The following is a 19861-nucleotide window of genomic DNA, read 5'->3' on the forward strand; positions in this document are numbered from 1 at the left end:
AGCACAGATCCTGCACACTCAGAGGTGTCTTCATGTGAGCATTAACATTTACACTTTGAAGTCATAGATCGAGGTGAACCTGCGAGTGATGGTATTAATAATATTAATCTTTAAAGATGGATTTTGTGTCAAATGAACAGAATCTGAGCTGTTAGAAGATCATGCCAAGGACAGAATCTCAATTAATATGCAACAAGGGACAGAATTATCACATTTTGAACTTCACCCATTTTAAATGTGTTTTTCTTTTTGGTGCAAAATGAAATAAAAAAGGAGTTTCATCTGTGGGCCTTCGTGTAAATATTTCAGTTCCATGAGAAAATCGAGCTCTAGCATGCTCACACTGTTGCATAACTGACGCATGTGTGCAAAGGCTTTGCATGCACACTGCAACAAGTGTGCACAACACAAGTAGGCCTACCTGATTTCTTCTCTTGTGTTATCCTTAAGGAGCTACGTACTGTCTCTCTTCAGTTCACTCCGTGTTGCCAGCTGTGTCCACCTGGCTTTACAGGTGTTATTGGCAAACCTCCAGTATGATGTCTCCTCTCTCAACACTCACATTGTTTACTCGACTGAACTTCTCCCAGGGTTTCTCACACTATGATCATCCCTGTTCAATTAGATTAGGAGGAGGAGCAGTCTCCCAGCAAAGATGCTTTCGGGATTCAATGTGTTACAAAGAGTGCCACAGAGGGAGAGTGAAAAAGGGAGAGGATTGAACAGAAGTTGAGACAGAGGATGGGGGGGGGGGGGGGGGGGGGGGGGGGGTAAAAGCGAGAGAAGTAAAAGAGGGCACATTAATGGGGAAAGGAGATGGAACAATGAGCAGGGAAAAAAGGACAAGAGAGCTACCAAAAAGGCAGCAGAGGAAGAAGAGTGCAGCCCAGGAGGGGTGAGTAAAAAAAGATAACAGGTGGAGGATGAAGGAGGCAGAGAACGATAGTGAGTCGAGAATAATAGAAAAAGAATATTGTTAAAGATGAGGAATTAAAAAGACTGAGCCAAAGCAAATGAGCACATTACAGATAATGAAAAGGAATAATAAAGAGGAGTAGGAGAGAAAGAGGGGACCGTCACACTGTCTGGGAGTCTGCTAATTGGTGGTGGTTTTGATGGTGGTGGGACGGAGGTTGTACAGGGATCGCAGGCTGACGCAGTAGAGGATCTGTGGCCTACAGTGTCTGTAGGACAGGATGTTAAACTCTGCTTTAAAAATAAATGACAGTGGAAACTGGAAACACAAGGTCCTTGTCTCCTACAATAAGTGCTTCTTATTTTCCTTTCATAATATAACTGTTTGAGGCTTCAGATCAACACATTTCATTTGGTGTGAATTGTGGTACCACAATCATTCAACATGTGGAATGTGTTTTTGGGCAGGCTCACTTCATAACAGTAATTCATTACTGTACAAATAACACTAAGGCAGTACTTTAAATTCATTATTATCAACTACAAATGCAGTCAAGGCTTATTTATTTATACATGATGAAATTATAATTATTGGAGTATTGGACACCGGAGTTGGGGCTTTGGTTGGGAACTTGAGGGTCACCGGTTCGATTACGGATCAAGTATGGTGATTGGGACTGGCTGCTGAAGAGGTCACAGTTCACTTCCCGAGTACTGCCGAGGTGCCCTAAACTGCTCGGTCGCTGCGTAGACCCTCATTCTTGTATCTCTCCATTAATGCATGTCTACTCTCAATAACAGAGTGAAAAGTTTTCATTTCCATCAGGATCAATGTTACATTTTGTTTATTAAATTAAAGATTAAACTATCCAATCATAATGAAATATCTATTTATTAGAAGTGATAGTTAAGTAAACTATGGTTATATACTTTTTAATTATGAAAAACAATTTTATTTATTGATTTATTGCGAACAAAATAAATATGTAACATTAAAAATATATATTTAAGACCTGTCAGCTTTAGCTTGATCCTTTTATCAATAAATCTGAATTGTTCAAACTTCCTGACAGGATCAATTTCAGCATAGCTAGATTATGGAAGATTCACTCAAACCTCTCAGATTTGTGCGACAGATGTTCTCAGGCACCAGCAGACTTGACTCACATGTTTTGGTCATGCCCCGAGTCTAGAGGATCACTGGAGGTCCTTTGATGTTGTATCTGAGATATTGGAACTGAATCGAGACCCATCACCTCAGTTTTCCATATTTGATATCCCAGGAGAGGGCGTTAGAATGACAGCTAAATAACAAAATGTAATTTCCTTTGCCTCGTTAATTGCCCGCCGTCCAATTATCCTCTTGTGCAAAAAAAAAAAAATCATTCTCCACCTTCAAACACGTCTTGGCTGAGAGACCTAATATCATTTTCTGAAATTGGAAAAGATTAAATTTGCTGTCTGTGGCTCATCTGAAAACTTTGACAAACACTGGCAGCCTCTCATCTCTCACTTTGAAAAAAATGCAATCACTCCCATCAGACTGAACTATTGGAACTATTGTGGCAGCAGTTAAGTTAAATGTGGACTGCTCTGACTGTTGTGTTTCTATATCCAGTGAGCTGTGTATGTATGGTAGTACAGGTGTATTCATGTTGGGCTGTGACCTTATGGAGTACAGACAAAACTTTAGATTAAGTTAACATGTTGATATTAGGTTATTACCGGATGTATGTGGAATAATTAAAAAGTTGTTTTTTTTTGGGGGGGGGGGGGGGGGCAGGTTTTCCTTGCAGTTTGTTTGCCTTATGTACACAGGCTGTAGAAGCGGGTGGCCCAGGTTTAAATCACATTCCACTCTCCCACTGATTTCCTTCACAGTCCTATCCTCTATAATAAAGGCATACAAATACCCCAAATTAAAACCCCAACATCTGTTAGCCTTAGCCTCAGTAATATTATACATGTAGCCGTCAAGTATGCTATTTATAATATGCCGCTTATTTTAAACTTCTTGTTTGTACGACATCAACAGCTAACATGAGAAAGTAATTTGAATTTTGTCCTTTCAGTCATGAGCTAATATTAGCTTAATGTGCTATATAACATCAGTAAGACAGAGTTCATTCTATCCATCTTAAATTGATGAGTGGTTAATGAGAAGCCTTGTAAACTCTGTATATATATATATAATAAATATATATATATAATAACCCTTTTTCCAAAAACAATCACACATAGTAAACGCAAAAACTACCATTTCATCTCCACAGCCTTTGTGTTGTGTGAAAATGTGAGCATTGACAGGTATGGCAACAGTAACTAAATTGGGCGGGGCTTAGATTCTTTTTTTATTTTATTTAACTGATTAGTGCAATCAGAACAAGGTCAGAGTCAGGGTGTAGATCACAGCAGGAATCCTCCGCTCTCATTTAAAAAGGTTGATGCATTTTGAAATCCTGACTGAGATTTATGCTGATTTTCCTTAAAACGCTGAAGTTAAAGATCATCAGACGCTGCATTTTTTTTATCTCGTTTTCCATCATTTAATATTAACATCATTTGTTTTTTTTACAGTTTCACAGCTTTAAATGAGCTCCCATGGCTCATCATGCTGAGAAATTACACTCCGAGCTCTGTGCATGTCAAAAGAATAAATACTTGGACGGATCAACAGAGAGCGTAAAGATTTGAATTAAAGGGAACAAAAGTGACTGGTTTGTGATTATGCACACTAGACTTACTGTAAGAAATATGAAGAAAGAGTCTAAGCAATGTATCTGAATTAAAGTCTGTCAGATTATTTCAAACACCCCCTCATCTCTGCCTTTGGGTGATGTGAAACTGGGAGACCAAGATGACAGACTGTCTGAAACCATACTGCACACAAAAGACACACAGAAACACACACACAGACCATCCTACATTCTCATCGACGCGTCCATCTATCCAAGCACACAATCTTTTTTTTTTTTCTAGAAAAGAAGCCTATATATAATCAGTGTTTTTCTCTCCAGTCCTGCTCACAGATGGTTTAGAATTGCATTTTCCATTCCCGTGTGATGTACCTCAGCAGGTGGCTTTTTTTTGTCCTCCTCTCCTCCCACTCTTCAGGGAAACAAGTAAAAAGAAAAGGATGGAGAGAAGAAGTAACAGTGTGGTCAGACAGCCAGATAGTTGTTCTAATTAGGTCCATGGTTGAAGAGACAGTATTTACTGACTCAGACAGAGACACTGTTTATACTGTCAGTCCCTTGGAGTTTAATTCTATTGCATGCACTTATTAAATGTATGTCTCTGCAGCTTTGATGTGGCTGTTTTTGTGTCTGTCCCTCTGCTATATGCACGTTAACGTAACGTAACGTTAGCTTTTTTTGTACTTTTTTCCCTTACTAAGGTGATCACTACTTCTGTATGTTGCAGCTCAGGATTTAACCTTCTTTCCAAGGCTTTCTATACAACCTGTACTCTCCTTCCTTATATAAGGGTAAATAACTCAGGTCAGGCAGACACTGATAAAAACCCCTCGAGGACCACTCATTTGTACCGGGGTCATGGAACCAATACTTTCCCTCCCCTCTCCTCCTGACCCAACCCCCCTCTGCCTCTGTGGCTCCATACATTACTGTGGAGAAATAAAAGTGCACGGCCATGTGCACATCTCTGTGTCTACAGGAGGCTGTCACTAAAGCAAACTGTACTTGAATCGTTGCCTGGTATTGTGCATTCAAAGATTTGTAAGTGCTGTGTGAAGGAACAAAAGAGAAACTGCGGGACAGGTTGTTGTGGAGGAGGGAAGGGTTTCCCGCTGTGTGGCAGGTGACTGTGTGTGTGTGTGTGTGTGTGTGTGTGTGTGTGTGTGTGTGTGTGTGTGTGTGTGTGTACACGTGTGTTTGTGTGTGTATGGCCTGAACAAGAAATCTGACCAAACAAAACAGCAGATGGATTGACAATGCAGCATCATCACTGGGCCACTAATCAAGTGTTTTACCAGAAGTGTTATGCTAATGCGAATCAGAATCAGAATAAGCTTTGTTGGCTATAAATGTGTTTTACATCACTTTCATTCCTTTAGAACAAGGACAACAAGGTAGTCAAAGGTTACACAACAATTCAGCACATGCCCATTTATATGTGCGGACAATAGTGTAATGGTGAGGAGGATAACTATGGAAGTGGACATGCATCGTATACATTTATTTACTCCATGATCACGAGTAATTTTCTCAAGGTCGCCATTTATTTGTTGTTGTTTTTTCCAAATGAGCTCATTTCAAATGTTTTCTTGAAATCTCTGCTCATTTTTTTGTCGTTTTCTTAAGATAACAGCGATCGCTAATACTCTTAATAATGGGATAATTTAATGACAATCTGAACAAAAGAATAAGCCTGATAGGTCAGACCAAGACCCACCATGCTGCTATATTGTTCATATGAAGGAGAGGTGAGTGGAGCTTATTTCTAGGTTTGTTTTCTGCTTTTGCAAGTTCAAAGATATTAGAGAAATAAGTCGAGATCTTGAGAAAACAGTCAGACAATTACTCATGATCACTATTATTTAAAGAGGTTACTTTATATACATGAGGAAGATGGTGTGTTTTATATCCATTATACAGTGTGGATATATATTCCTGTATACTATGAAAATAAAAACCGGTGTATATAAACAATGAGAATAAATAATGTAGAAATATCACAGTACTTAGCATGGCCTCTTAAGTATTGTGTAATGATTGCAACACCCCTGCAGTTTGTTTATTATGCAAATATATTAAAAAAAAACATCAAACCTTTATGATGACCTTTGCTTCTATCTTTAATAATCTGGTCTTTTCACATTAAGAATATCCAAACCAGTGATTCTTCAAATGAAAGGCTGCAAGCTTCTAACTGTGCCAAATGTGGTAAAACATTTCTTACAGTGGTAAAAAAAAAAAATCTGTGAGAATATAGCCTTAGGTTTAGAGGTGAGAATGTACGAAAAGTTTAAGCCAGAAGGGGTTTATCCAGACAGTATTATTGAACCACATGATAATCATGCAGCAGTGGTACTATAGTAATGCCCGAGGACACATACAGTAGTGTTAAGTATGCACTAAAGGGCATGTGAGAAATACAGAGGAATAGTGAAATAATAGAGAGATGATGAGATGATATCAAAGAGGGGAACAGTATGGAGGAACAAATACCTAGAGGGGGCTCAGTGTGTGTGTGTGTGTGTGTGTGTGTGTGTGTATGTGTGTGTGTGTGTGTGTGTGTGTGTGTGTGTGTGTGTGTGTGTGTGTGTGTGTGTGTGTGTGTGTGTGTGTGTGTGTGTGTGTGTGTGTGTGTGTGTGTGTGTGTGTGTGTGTGCGCGCTCTCTTGTACGTGATGCTGCCTCATCTCTGTGCAAATACTCTTTGTAACATATCTCCCCCGGCCAAGATTAGGCTTTTTTTTTTTTACAATTCATGCTGAGGCTAACATGAGGGCACACTTTGAATACAGATAAATGACGAGAGGGGGGAAAAAAACTCCACAAAAGCGGGATGAAGAGAGAAATAGGCAGTGACAGAGAGGAGAAGAGGAACAAGGCAACACAAAGAGACGAGGCTGATAGCTTTTGATTTCTCTGTCAGGGTCTAACATAAACACAGATGAAATATTTAGGGGGAAGACTTCAGCACGGATAAAGAACGCTCTGCCTGATAGTGAAAGTGTTCTAAGTACAACTCCTTTATAGATTCACATAATTGCCATGACACCTTAACGTCAATAAGTGGGAAAGCGCGGCAAAGATGTTTCAAGAGGAACGGTCCTCCAGGCTGAACAAGACATTATTTGCAGTGATTTAGAATATAACTGAAATGGAAATTGCATGGAAGAGCTCAGCAGCTGCATTTAAAAGCTTCCGCCTGTGCAACAAAGTAAACAGTATAGCGTTCACCATGGCAACCATTGGTAAGCAATGCAACTCCACTTCCTCACGTCCTCATTTTATAGAGCCTCAACAGCATAATGGTTGGTTGTTATGGCAACATTCTGTGGTGTATTTCTATTTTTGTCTCCTAAAGATTATTTGGGTGCAGTTTTGCCTCTTTTAATTGGCCAGCTGGAGACAAACAGGAAATTTAGGGAGGAGAGAGTGGGGTTGAAATGCACCAAAGGCCGAGGCTGTGGTGTAATCTGTTAGCATTACAGTGTGCTCTTATTTTGAAGGACAGGCGTTGGAGGTGAAATGGCAACAAAAGTCACACAAAAACTTTTTGAACCGTCTGTGGGAATCCTTTACACGCAACAGGAAAGGGGGGAGTAGTCAAACCCTATGGTCAAACCTGATCGTTTTCAGAATTGATCCAGGATTTATGTTAATTATTTGGATTATTTGGATTTGGATATTATTAATATAATTATTTAATGTTTTTTAAGGTTAAAACATTTCCTACTCTTTTGGCCATCAGCGCTTGCATGCTGTAGCCTCATCTTTGTGTGCTGACATGTTATTTACATAGTGGTCACCTTCACTAAACTCCTCCACAGCAGCTCAATTTGCATTCTCTCATAAATTAAACATTTTCACCCACTGCTGTTTTGCATCTCTTTTTTTTGGGCAAACTGAGATATACATAGAAAAAAAACCCTCTAAAGGTGAATGAACCTGCATGTCAATGATTACAGCATGCTAAGACAAGAGGGACGTCTTCTGCAATAGTGACTGAAGCAGGAGCAAGAGGAGCTTTTTGCATGAACTCGGATTTCTAATGAAGAGAATTTATCAGGTTCAAGCTCGAGAAATGAGCAGAATAAATCATGCTGCTGCTGCCTCCTTAACAAGGACACACACACACACACACACACACACAAGCAGAATAATTTGGTTTACTCGGTCACCTCGGGGTGACAGCAGGCCAGCTCCTGAGGGACATGTAGGGAACCCGTTTGCAGATTCCTACAATAGTTCCATTATCCCACTTGGCTGCCTTTTAACCTAAATCTGAATAACCACAATCCTCTGTAGCTGGAAGCTTCTGTATTGTTGAGAACCAGTGCATGAGGTTGCCAAATGAAGGAATGGAAGGGGTCCAAAGGAAAAGACAAAACTAAGTAAGTCTCCTTTGACTCCAGAGTTGACACGGGGATATAAAACTATGAAATAAAAACGGATGTATTATATCAAAAGTGGATCAAATGTCTTAAGGAAGGAGGAAATATATAAACAGACTTTTTTTTTAGTTGACAAGATTTCAATCAAAGCACAGAAATAGTTGATGTGATGATCATGAACTCGTTCACTTTTGCACCAAACGCCCTCTGACAAGATATTTCCTTTTCTTTTGTTCCTTTCATATCTGAACCAGGACACCGTCTCTGTTATTCTGTCTTTTTTAGACCAGTATGAAAAGTGAATATATGAGCATGCACAGACAGTATAAAAGTTCATACCATTCTCTGTGGATGGTGGGACATAATCTATGCACATGTACAAGACATTATAAGATGCTGAAATGTGAACTCTATGATTAGTTGTCATGTTGTTTAAAAGTTTTGAAATATGGACATGTTTAAAGAAATGATCCACAGTGCCTCTCAAAATATTAAAAAACGAATAAAAAAATGTGAGAACATTCCACTCAAAGTCTAGTTCTAAAACATTTTCCATTGGCGAGGCAGAATTAATGATTGATTATTAATTGAATAAACAAAGAATGCACCTTTTCTTAATGTAATAATGTAAACACTAATTTGAGTTTGAGCTGATTCCTCATTCCTTTGACTTAAAATGACTCACATTGACTTTACACAGTAAAGTACTGAATCATTGAATGATTGGATGGCATGTTGTTGTTGTTTTTGTCCTTCAACCTGTAAAATAAGGAAATGTAAAGAATGACGTTCAAAAGACAAACAAACATACATCTGTCACTACAGACTGCAGCCTTATATCCCACAGGTCCTTAAAAATCCTTTTGACTCATTCCAGGTGATCCCAGGATATAGACATGTTTTGCCAACCAATGAACCTAATTACCTTTAACTTTAAATAATAGAAGCACCATGTTGCCCATATGTCTTAACACCTGCTTGAGCTCCTGATGGTTTAGTGAGAGACCTTGCATATATACGTATCTATCATTTATTAGCTTCTCTTCATGAAAAGACCTGCATACAGTACTTCATCCTGACTGGCTTCCGCTCGAACATGATGAAATATTCATCAAAGGGATGCTTGTCTGTTTTGCATGCTGTGTGTTTGTGTAAAAAACACATGTTCAGAACAAGGATGATCGGGGATTCATGCACAAGGACACATAACACTAAGACTTCGTCTTCTTCCTTGTCTTCTTTGTCTTCTTCCTATGTTTCCTTCTTTGTAGTCTACCTCTTCATTGTCTTCATCTTCTTCTTGTCTTCTTTGCCCTCTTGTTCTTTTTTGCCTTTTTTCTTCCTCTATGTCTTCTTTGTCACACTCTACTTCTTCTACCTTGTCTTTTTTGACGTCCTTCTTTTTGATGTTCTTCACCTTCTTCTCTGTTCCTAAAAAATATGAACTGGTGAGGGCACTGATAGCCTAGTCCAGTGGTTCCCAAAGTGGGGGTCGCCAGCCACCAAGAGGGGGGTCGTGAGATGCCTTCCATAAAAAATAAAAAATCATTTAAAAGTGCATAAGTATATATTTTTACACATTTTTGTAAATATACAAAAAATAGTCCAATGTCATATAAGACAGTATCATTAAGTGAAATGGAAATGAAATTAATGTGTACATTTTTTATTGTTTTTAGGCTGTTGTATTATTTTGTGTTCCTAGTTTTTGGATAAGTTTATTAGTGTGTGCGTGGCTGTCACTACGTTATATACCTAACTAACCACCTTAAAGAACAGTGGGGGGTCCCCAGTTTCTGTCACCCTCATTTTGGGGGTCACGACCTGAAAAGTTTGGGAACCCCTGGCCTAGTGGTTAGTGTGCCTACCCCATGTAAAGAGCCTATAGTCCTCGAAGTGGACGGCCCGGGTTCAAATCTGACCTGTGGCTCCTTCCCCACATGTCATTCCTCACTCACCCTCTCTCTCTCCTTGTTTTCTGACTCTATCCACTGTCCTATCTCTAAATAAAGGCATAAAAGGCACAAAAATAAACCTTACAAAAAAAGAACTGGGTGCGTCTCATTTCAAAAAAATGTTGTGTGTATTTTATCCCACAATGTGCATCAGATCATTGAATTTATGTTTTGTATGTGCTGTCATTTCTATGGCTGTGATTTTTTATCCTGTGTACTTGCGCTAAAATGATGCGCCATGCAGGGCTTATAGCCAGCACTGCAGAGCTCAGTTATTATTTAGCACTCACACAGTATACTGTGTACAAATTACTTTGCGGTGTTACTGTTTAAGGTGATGGAGATGAATTACTGTACTGCTCACGGCCTATAGGATGCATGTCATCCCACGTCGCTGTCTCCTCCATCTCCTCTCTGCATCTTACTCTGTTAGCGACACACAAAAAAGGAAGAGTGAACAGGTCATTCTTTTGAGGCGTCTTCTCTGAGAACTCACTGTGGATTTTGCTGATGTGAAGCTGTGTTTGTTGCAGTCGGAGGGAGAAAAGCGGAGATTCGTGCATAATGCATCAAAGAGCCAGTGTGAGTGTTCTGGAAATGTAAAATATACACACTTTTTTTTTTCTTCTTTTTTTTAAATCCCTGAAAGTAAGCGTAGTGTATACATAATCTGCATGGCTTTTTGGGACAATTTTAACACAGTTGTTTTCTATTGTGAAGAGCTTTTCTCTGTCCAGAATATCCCATCTGCTTTGGTCCTATTGTGCAAAAAACACCTGAGGGCTCGTGTGCAATCTGCTTTTCTTTTTCTCAATATTTATCATCATATATTTCAGTCTTTGGTGCCTTTCAGTTTTTAGATTTATTTTTGGGCTTTTATGCCTAAATCTATCTTTCTACTGTTGTTTTGAGAAGACAGTATTTAGTAGGATATAGTGAGAGAGAGAGAGTGTGGGGAATGCCGTGAGGGAGAGAACCAATCTGACCCTGGTTCAGATTTGAACCAGGGTCAGCCACTTGGAGGGCTGCAGCCTCTGTGCATGGGGCACGACCTAATCCATTGGCCAGCGGTGCCCCGGGTCTCTTGTGCCATCTCGAGATTTGAGCTGCCTCCTGGTTGTGGAGGATCAGGTTGGCCAGATTTCCCAACCCACAGTCGTTACTATATCACCCACTGTTCAATGAGACAACCCCCCTTATCTGTGTGAGTAAAGCCCCCCTCCAAGGCAGGCAATTAACCTGCTAGAAAACGCCTGTCATCCTCCTTTTTCTTCTTCTTCTCCTCCTCACTCCTTTCACCTCCCCGTTCAGCCTCTATTAACAGCACACAGACAGTTTTAGTGATGTAAGATTTTTTAAGTGTATCCTGGGGAGCTGGGTAATTCTTTTAAATGTTTCAGCGTGATTTACAGTATATGTGAATATGGGTAAAGACTTTGTGAAGGTAATAAATTTGTTTCCAGCTCCGCCATAGTTCGATCCTTGTTGTCAGGTGCTAAGAGCTCATTGGATGAGTGCTGATTTATTCTGCAGCCCAAAGGATTCCTTTTCTCTCGTATTTATCTCTGAGCACAAGGCAGAGAGTGTAGGAAATTACATTTTTCATTATTCATTAAGACACATTTAATCCCTTTTTTTGACAGCATGGCTTTAGCTGCATTTGAATGGCAAATAAAGCAGGAATTCAATTTCCACACATTATAGGTAGCATTGTTTATCACCCGCGCCTCAAACGCTGGTTACAGTTTGTCCTCAGTAGAAAAACTGTACGGTATGTTTAATGCTGACAAGAATCACCGGATGCTGTCTGCTGAGGTGGCATCAGTAAACATGAAGAGAGTTCACTCTGGCAGAGTGTTTTGCTTGAAAGTAGTTTTTTGTGTAAGGTGTGCAGTTTGAGTGATGCGTTTCCTCCCAGTATGTTCTCCTTCTGTTTGACAACATACTGTCAGGCATATTCTCCCCTATCTCCTTTTCTTTCTCATTCTCCAAGCTGATTTTGATGTCCTCAACATACAAAATGTTTGTTTGGCACCACTTATAGACAGGTCTGTGTAGTGGACAGAGATACTGTAGGGTTCCTCTGGTATTAAACTTGAAACCCGTTGGCTATCATCTGACACTGATGTTTGCCTCTGGAAGTGACAGCTACGTTTTTCCGGGCTTTCAGTGAAGCCAGCAGTCACCAATAAAAACCTCCTTCTGAGACTTTCTTTTCTGCACGTTGTCTTTGTTGTCTGACTTACAACTTGAGATGTGAAAAAGGTTAATGTGTTGAGAAACAATGTCTAACGGAAGGATTTTTCATCAGACATTGATTATTGCTTAGTCATCCTTAGATGACAGCAGATCAGTTCGGGGGACAGCATTCAGGTAGATTGCATTTCACCTCTTTTGCTGTTTACGCTCAGACAATCAAAGCCCACGGGACACAAATTAATTGGACAAAAACCAGAACAACTCCAATCCCAAAATCTGGTCCTGGGGCGACAGATTTCACATTTATATAAACAGTCTGTAAACAGAGATTACTGCAGTATAACAGTCACATCTTTAGGCTAAAACAGATACAGACATGTTAGCTTGAATTTAATCAATCAAGAAATGAACATTCAGGTGATTCCAGCATTTAAAAAAACAACCAATAAAACCAAACTATCCTTCACAATTCAGTGCAGCCTGAACACAGCAGCTATTGTCAACAGCGAACAAGCTGACTGTTGACACGCAATGAGTAAGATAAGGACTTGAGATATTATTGTGGGGGGACAAATACAGCACAAAAATACTTGTTTTGATTAAATTAGCTCATTTTGCTATGCTGTATTCATTTATAATTTCAGTATGTAAAACTTTTTTTATTTGATACAAAGTAACCAGCTGAGCTCATCACACACCACAACAACACTGCCTACTGGAAGGTGCAGTTGGCTCCATCTAAAGCAATATAATGGTAGCCATCTAATCTGTAATGGTTACATCATCAAGATACCGGTCCAAGGCCACACACCCAAACATTCATCATAAGACATGTGACGCATCGTAAATCGTTTAGTTCACTCAAATAGGATCAAAATAAATATAACCATCCGGACCACAAGAACCATTGTCTTCATCAATTCCACTGTCATTTGTTTATGTTTGTTCATGTTTCTTTCATGCGTGTATAATACGTTCTAAATGTAATTAAATTAAAGGTTTGTTTCCGTATGCGTTGGTTTGATCTGCATATTTTACTTCCTTTTCACATTTCAGAAAGTCTTAGGCCTAATTTCTACACATAATTTTTTTTTTGTGTTACCTCCTAAACAAACAGGATCATCTTCACCATCAGTCTCTGGTGCTAAGATGCAAAGTTCCCTCTGGTTTTAGCCGCTAGAAGCTGCCACCAAATATACCCTCTAATAAGTCCAAAGTGACTTCCTGTTTAGCTTTTTAACATGAATTTCCTGCTTTGTGTCAATGTATGTCCACACAACTGGCTAATACATGGTCTGGATCTGTTCCATACCCTTTATCTCCTCTGTTGCTGACCTTTCTATCCATCTGGCCCCTGCTGGAGTAAAAATTGTTTCTACCAGCCTGTCTGTTCTGCAACAATACGCAGCCATACACATGTAGTGCACACTCGAATATACACATTTAAAAAGGCCAGATGCCTTGCAGCCATAGAATTGTTACGAGGTAAATGTCAGCTGGCAGCAGGATGCAGAAAGTATAAAGAATAAAATATATAAGTTCATTTAGCCTCTGTGGAGTATTTACTCACTTTTCCCCCTGTGTCTCCTCTGCCTGGGGCTATTCTACCCTAAATATTTAGATTTTTTGTACTCAACAAAACTAACAGGCAGACATGGCCGCTAAACAACAAAGTATCTGAAATCACTGCATTTCATTAAGTCTCTACTTTTTGTTTAAAGAGGCTGAATATCTCTGGTAATTTGAATTCATAACACAGCTTCTCTCGCGGTGCTGCTGTGTCAAATCAGATTACAAGTGGCTAAATAATAAATGCACCTTGAGCTCTAGGAGGCAGTTATTATCATCATCACAATGTGTCACATTATATAACCCAACGGTGGCGGTGTGTGGTTACATGTGCATGGCACTGTGATTCAAATGGCTGAGATACACGGCGTTGTGCGAGCATTCGAGGGGACACATGTTTATGACCTTTATATCAAAACCTGTCAAAACCATGTCACAGGGCGGATATATGCACACGATAAGCTTTGCTTCATTCAAAGAACTGTGCTTATTTAAAACCCAGAACATTGCTTTATTCCTTTACAGCGTTTTGTTTTACCTTGTGCCGCCCATGACGTTGATATAACTTTGATGATCTTACCACCAAAACGCTCTATTAGCCACCTGTGTTGTTATTAAATGTGGCTTAAAGCTGTTTAGGCGACACAGCTTGGGCTAGCTTTTAAATCCCCCTGCAGTGAATTCACTGAAAAAACTGCCAAATTCTCCTCAGTGTCCGCACAACAGCAACAAACAAGCTGAGCAAAGCTTTCAAAAAAGATTCTGATATGGTGATGAATATGGGATTCTTCTGTGTTTTTGGGACTTATTTAAGTTATTAACAAGTGGCTTCTATTTCATAGATGTGTTGTATATATTCTAAGGTTTCCATTTTCACACCTACAGATGTGACCTTCACCCCCTCTCCCATCTAATTGGTACATTCCTAATCCTGCTGCACCGCCTTGTGCTCAGAGCGGTCGAGCTGCTAGCTGACACCTCTGATTTGCTGCAAGGCTTAGTTGTGACCCATCCACTCTATCCGTCCAATGTGTGTGTGTGTGTGTGTGTGTGTGTGTGTGTGTGTGTGTGTGTGTGTGTGTGTGTGTGTGTGTGTGTGTGTGTGTTCCTGCACACTTTCAGGCTGTCCGAGCAATTTATGTCTTTCTACCCATTTTGTTACTGTAGTGTGACTAATTGTCAGGCGGTAAGGCAGGTAAATAACAGTGACAGCTTGTTGTTTTGACACATTAGTGAAATGTGTTCATATGAGGACTCGGTCAAAAGGAATTATTCAGATCACTGAAGTGCTGTGTAATGGGCTATTACATTTTGTATTGTGTGCTGTGAAGCTGTGCGGTATCTCCTAAAATATAATGAGTCATCATTTGTAATGAAAATGTTCTATCAAACTGAGAGTCCATGCTGAGCTTTGCCACACATGTTGGTGAGTTGTTGCCTGGTTACATGTGTGGTAAGCAGGCTAGTTGAATGTGTGTTTTCATGTGAGATGACGGACTGACAGAGAGAGAGAGAGATCATGTACTGTACATCCAATAAATAGTTAAAAAATCACTGAGTTTTTTTTGTTTTATACATGACTAAAGTGTATCTCCAAAAGACACCTTCAAGCACATCCAGTGATTAAACGTCACCACTCACTGTTTCTAAAATAAATCACGATTGCAGACACACACGTACGACTCAATCATATTTTATTCCCTTAATAGATTCAGCTGTATCCTCAGCTTTTTATTCTACATTTTCGTCTGAATGTGTCGCCTCTGTATAGACACCCATCATTGGCTGCAGCATTGCAAAGCAGAAAAACTACTTCCTGCATGCTTGCCAGCTGTGAATGCTTGGCACATAAAATAACAATTATGAGTTGTCTAACACTGGCACATTAGAATGCGTAATTTCTCTGTAAATTATTGAAACGTCCACACTGGAGACCTGTGTGTTTTTGTATGATGGAGACAACAGGATGAGGTGTGATAGGAGGCTACAGGGAGTCTCTGTGTTTAATGGTTACTTTTTAATTTGCAATAAAACTCACTGCAAACAAACACTAATCTTAAATATGTTTCACCCCAATGTATTTATCCAAACCTCATTAAAAAGTATGTGTACAACTCAACTGTAGCATTCTTTACATCATACACTTATACAGTATATAGACCTATCTATCTAACTCTTAAAATCAAAATACTCAGCCTTAAGTTTTTTTTAAAGGTTGGAAAAATAAATAAATCCAAACCATAAAGCACAAAAAAAAAATCCATTGCCCCCTGTAGCTGTGAGGTCATGTACCTGTAAAGCATGAAGAGAAGTCAAACTGTGCAGTAGACTCGGTTCTACACCCACACTGCATACAGAACACTGTGCAGCACCCACTCTGCAACACAAACACAAACTGCAGCATACATACTGTACTGAAATACAAGCTCACTACACAGCTGCAATAATATCAAGAAAGTGAGTGTTGAAGTGCAACAGCAGCCAGTCACACACATTCTGAAATGTATCTTTTCTAGACCCTGCCTTGTTGACTAAAGTGATTAAAGGAGGAACCACACACCTTAAATTCATATTTTGATGTCTTCTCTTTGCATCTAGGGGCTTTTATCTACCAATAATGCATGGGAGGTTCTAGGCAGGGGCCAACAGGGGCCAGTCCCCCTTGTGGCCACCCCCCCAAAAGGAAGAGCCGCCCTCAAAACACATACACAGTATTTGACTCAACAACCAGACTCACAATCTAGTATTAAATTCTGTTACTGAAACAAATATAAATCATGGTATTTAATGATGTGTGCTATTATTTGGCATAATATATTTTTTAAAGCGATCATCTTTGTCTATTTTTCACCTGGGTTTAATGTTCCCCTCTGACAAAACAACTGGCCCCAGTTTGACCCCCTCAGTAAAAGTGGTCTAGAACCGCCACTGCAGTAATGATTCATTTCATCACAATCTGACCTTTACAAGGAAGATCATATTTATATGGTTTCTTGTTTCCATGAAAATAAAGAGAAAAAATATAAGTAAGTGTGAGCAAACAATACAATATAATATAATACAATACAATACAATACAATGAAGGTTTTGTTCTTGGAAACCAAATAACAACAAAAAGGAGTTTAATTGTACTTTACATCTTAGATTTCAATGACAAGACTTTGTAGGAGGCGTGAACTTAATATTCATTCAGATGAGACCAACTTTAAAATAAAGAGCGCAAAAAGCCCCTATGCCCAAAAGAACTCTTCCAGCTAGGTGTCTGTGAGTGATTCTATGAGAGCCTGAACCCAGCAGCTGATGTATTGCAGCTTGGGAAGACTGGACAGAAACCTCACGACATGCTGTCCAACAGACAAGAGAAAAAAACAGACAGGTTTTATCGACGGGGAAAGAGGAGATTGGCCAGAATACAAGTCTAGCAGAACCTCCTGTTTATCTGAGGAGGTTTAAGCCATGCTGGCTGAGCCACAGAGCGAGAGGATGATGGGTTTGTAGTTAAGTGTGAAGTCGTGGTCTGCAGCTGGTAAAAGTCATTATAAGTTCAGCTTTACAGATAAATGGATGGATGATTCATTCTGGAGAAAACGCTGCTGAATCACTCAATGACTCACTCCGTTTTCTGTTTTTTGTGTGTAACGTGCCTCCATCACCTGTGCATGCTCAACAGTTCATCCTGTCCATCTGAAAAAAACACAACCTTTCTATCATGCATGCAACAGTTATGCAATCTCGCTTAACATGCAAGTAGTTGTCGTGTGTGTGTGTGTGTGTGTGTGTGCAACAGAGTGACAGTGCGTGTGTTATTTACAACATAGGGGGGCTGCCTTTAGCGGAAACCTGAGCACTTGAGAGATAAAGCAAGGCGGACAGAATCTAAAAATACCTCGACTGAGTGAACAGTGAGCCTATAAGAAGAAGAAGAAGAAGAAGAAGGAGAAGAAGAAGAAGAGGCAGGATCCGTCTCCACCATGACGCCAGGCTGCATGTGTTTCTGTCTCTCAATGAAAAATTAGGCCTTTTTAAGCAAAAGGAAACAAATCCATCAGAGAGCAGACAGCTCATTTAAAGTGACGGCTAGAACAAGAGGGACTAAGGATCAAATGGTGAACGTTTGATCTGTTTGGGGAGTCGGTGTGATGTAAGTGGATGAAACGGCTTTAATAAGATCTTAGATGGATTGTTTGGCCCGTTAATCAAAATAGAAATAAAAGATTTTTTGAGCTCAGGAGCTCATTTTTGTAGACACAAAAGAGCAAACAAATCATAGTTCGTCCTTTATATACTTAGTGTTTTAAGATTGATTTAAGGCGTACACAGACCTTGACATCACTAAAAAGATACATTTCCATGTGTGACCATTTGAGCCTCGAGTATCTCCTTCTTCTTTTTATTTCTTCGTCTATGACGCATAGACGAAAGCATTTCCCCTCCTTTACAGTACACATCCTATATCTCCCCCACCCATACCCACTTCCTGCCTGTCTGTCTGACTACCCCGTCTCTTTCACAAACACAACAAACACGGGGTCTTTTTTCAAGTCCTGTGGCAGGCCATTTCAGGCAATTTGTCCGTCCTTCTCTTCATTTGTCCAGCCAGGCTTCAAACGTGACCTTCTCCTCTATTGGCACCTGATATGCAAAGTACTCTGCAAAGTGTAAATGACTGTAGAGCGGCCCCGGCGGTGACTTGAATTGGCTGCTGATGACTCATAAAAAACATAGATTTCCATTTGAAAAGAGGGGCTGTTAGTGCCGCTTGTTATTGACGGTCACTTTCACGCAGTCTGTCTGCGCTTTAACTGAATATTCTTTACACCTCAGAACTCTTACTAAACAACTTTCTGAAAGAGCTTGAAGGAAGATTGGTGCTCGTTGAAAAGGATTGAAATGGGTTCCTTTTGCAAGTGAACCCAAATTAGCCACAAAAGAGAAGTGTTGACCAAGCTTGTATGATGAACACTTAGCCGGAAGATTAGCATTTTTTGCTCTGTGAGCCAAGCTGTGAGAAAATAACTCCATTTAGTGGAATCTAAAGATGGAGTCGAATCCTTAAGACTTGAATTGGCCTTGATGGCGTGTTTCCTCTCAGCTGCAGTTCTAAGCTACTTCTCTCTCGCTCTCTCGCTCACTCTCTCGCTCACTCTCTCTCTCTCTCTCCTCTCTCTCGCTCTCTGTCTCTCTCTCACTCTCTCTCTCTCTCTCCCTCTCTCTCTCTATCTCTCGCTCTCTCTCTCTCGCTCTCTCTCTCTCTCTCGCTCTCTCTCTCTCACTCTCTCTCTCTCTCCCTCTCTATCTCTCGCTCTCTCTCTCGCTCTCTCTCTCTCTCTCTCTAGCTCTCTCTGTCTCTCCCTCTCTCTCTCGTTCTCCCTCTCTCTCTCTCTCTCGCTCTCTGTACAATGGCTGTGAATAAAAAGCAAATTGAGACGGGTTTGTTCTCTGCGTTTCTAAATATGGACGCACATTTGCATGTCGTGTAAAGGGAACATGCACAGTTCCACTTCAGACGCAGAAACAAACTCAGACAAATGAGAAACACACTGAAAGTTTACAAAAGTGAGTTCATCAGCAGGTAAATGATTCTCTGCTTGATATTCAAGTCTGCAAAGGAATTGAGGATATTTAAAGATGCACTTACAGGTTCATAATCAACCACATGAAACACACACACACACACACACACACACACACACACACACACACACTGACATACCAGCCTTTTCCTGTGGCTTCTGCTTCCTGTATGTGTACAGCAACACACCAGCCTTTTTTTTCTATTGCTGAAAACAGTTATGAGTGTAATGACATTAAAAGTCTCATGTCCTATTGATCCATCTGAACCAGCAGAAGGAGATTATATAATTTAATCTATCTTCTTTTTCTTTTTTTTATTTCCCCTGGGTTTTTGGCTCACGCGGCGGCAGAGAGGTGAAAAGGAGAGCAGAGAAACACCTTGTGAGTACACAGCTTGTACTGTTGTCTGCTGAGCAGAGAGAAACAGCCTGTGAGGGGACAGTTTGTCAGCCTGCATGATGAGTGTGGAAACCGGTGCGCCAAGTACAAACTCAGGTAGTATGCCAGAATTTTCTCTTCATCAATTCTTTGGTAGAAAAATATTTAGTTTTCATTGAAAGCAAAAA

At 40.0% G+C, this 19861-nt stretch overlaps 1 protein-coding gene across 4 annotated transcripts in view; it reads left to right on the forward strand.

The window, feature by feature from the left end:
* dtnbp1b (dystrobrevin binding protein 1b) overlaps positions 1-19861 on the forward strand; it is a 37154-nt gene that overhangs the window by 3700 nt on the left and 13593 nt on the right. The window contains exon 2 of one of the 4 annotated variants that reach the window (XM_061059148.1): positions 19646-19790. The exons of 2 other annotated variants lie outside the window; for them this stretch is intronic. In XM_061059148.1, the coding sequence (XP_060915131.1) occupies positions 19751-19790 (40 nt within the window). In that variant the 5' untranslated portion in view covers positions 19646-19750. Of the gene's footprint in view, positions 1-19497; positions 19791-19861 lie in introns of those variants that run through there. One more of the 4 variants, XM_061059149.1, reaches the window with a different exon arrangement.

Source organism: Labrus mixtus, chromosome 16, assembly GCF_963584025.1.
Source record: "Labrus mixtus chromosome 16, fLabMix1.1, whole genome shotgun sequence".
Taxonomy (NCBI): Eukaryota; Metazoa; Chordata; class Actinopteri; order Labriformes; family Labridae; genus Labrus; species Labrus mixtus.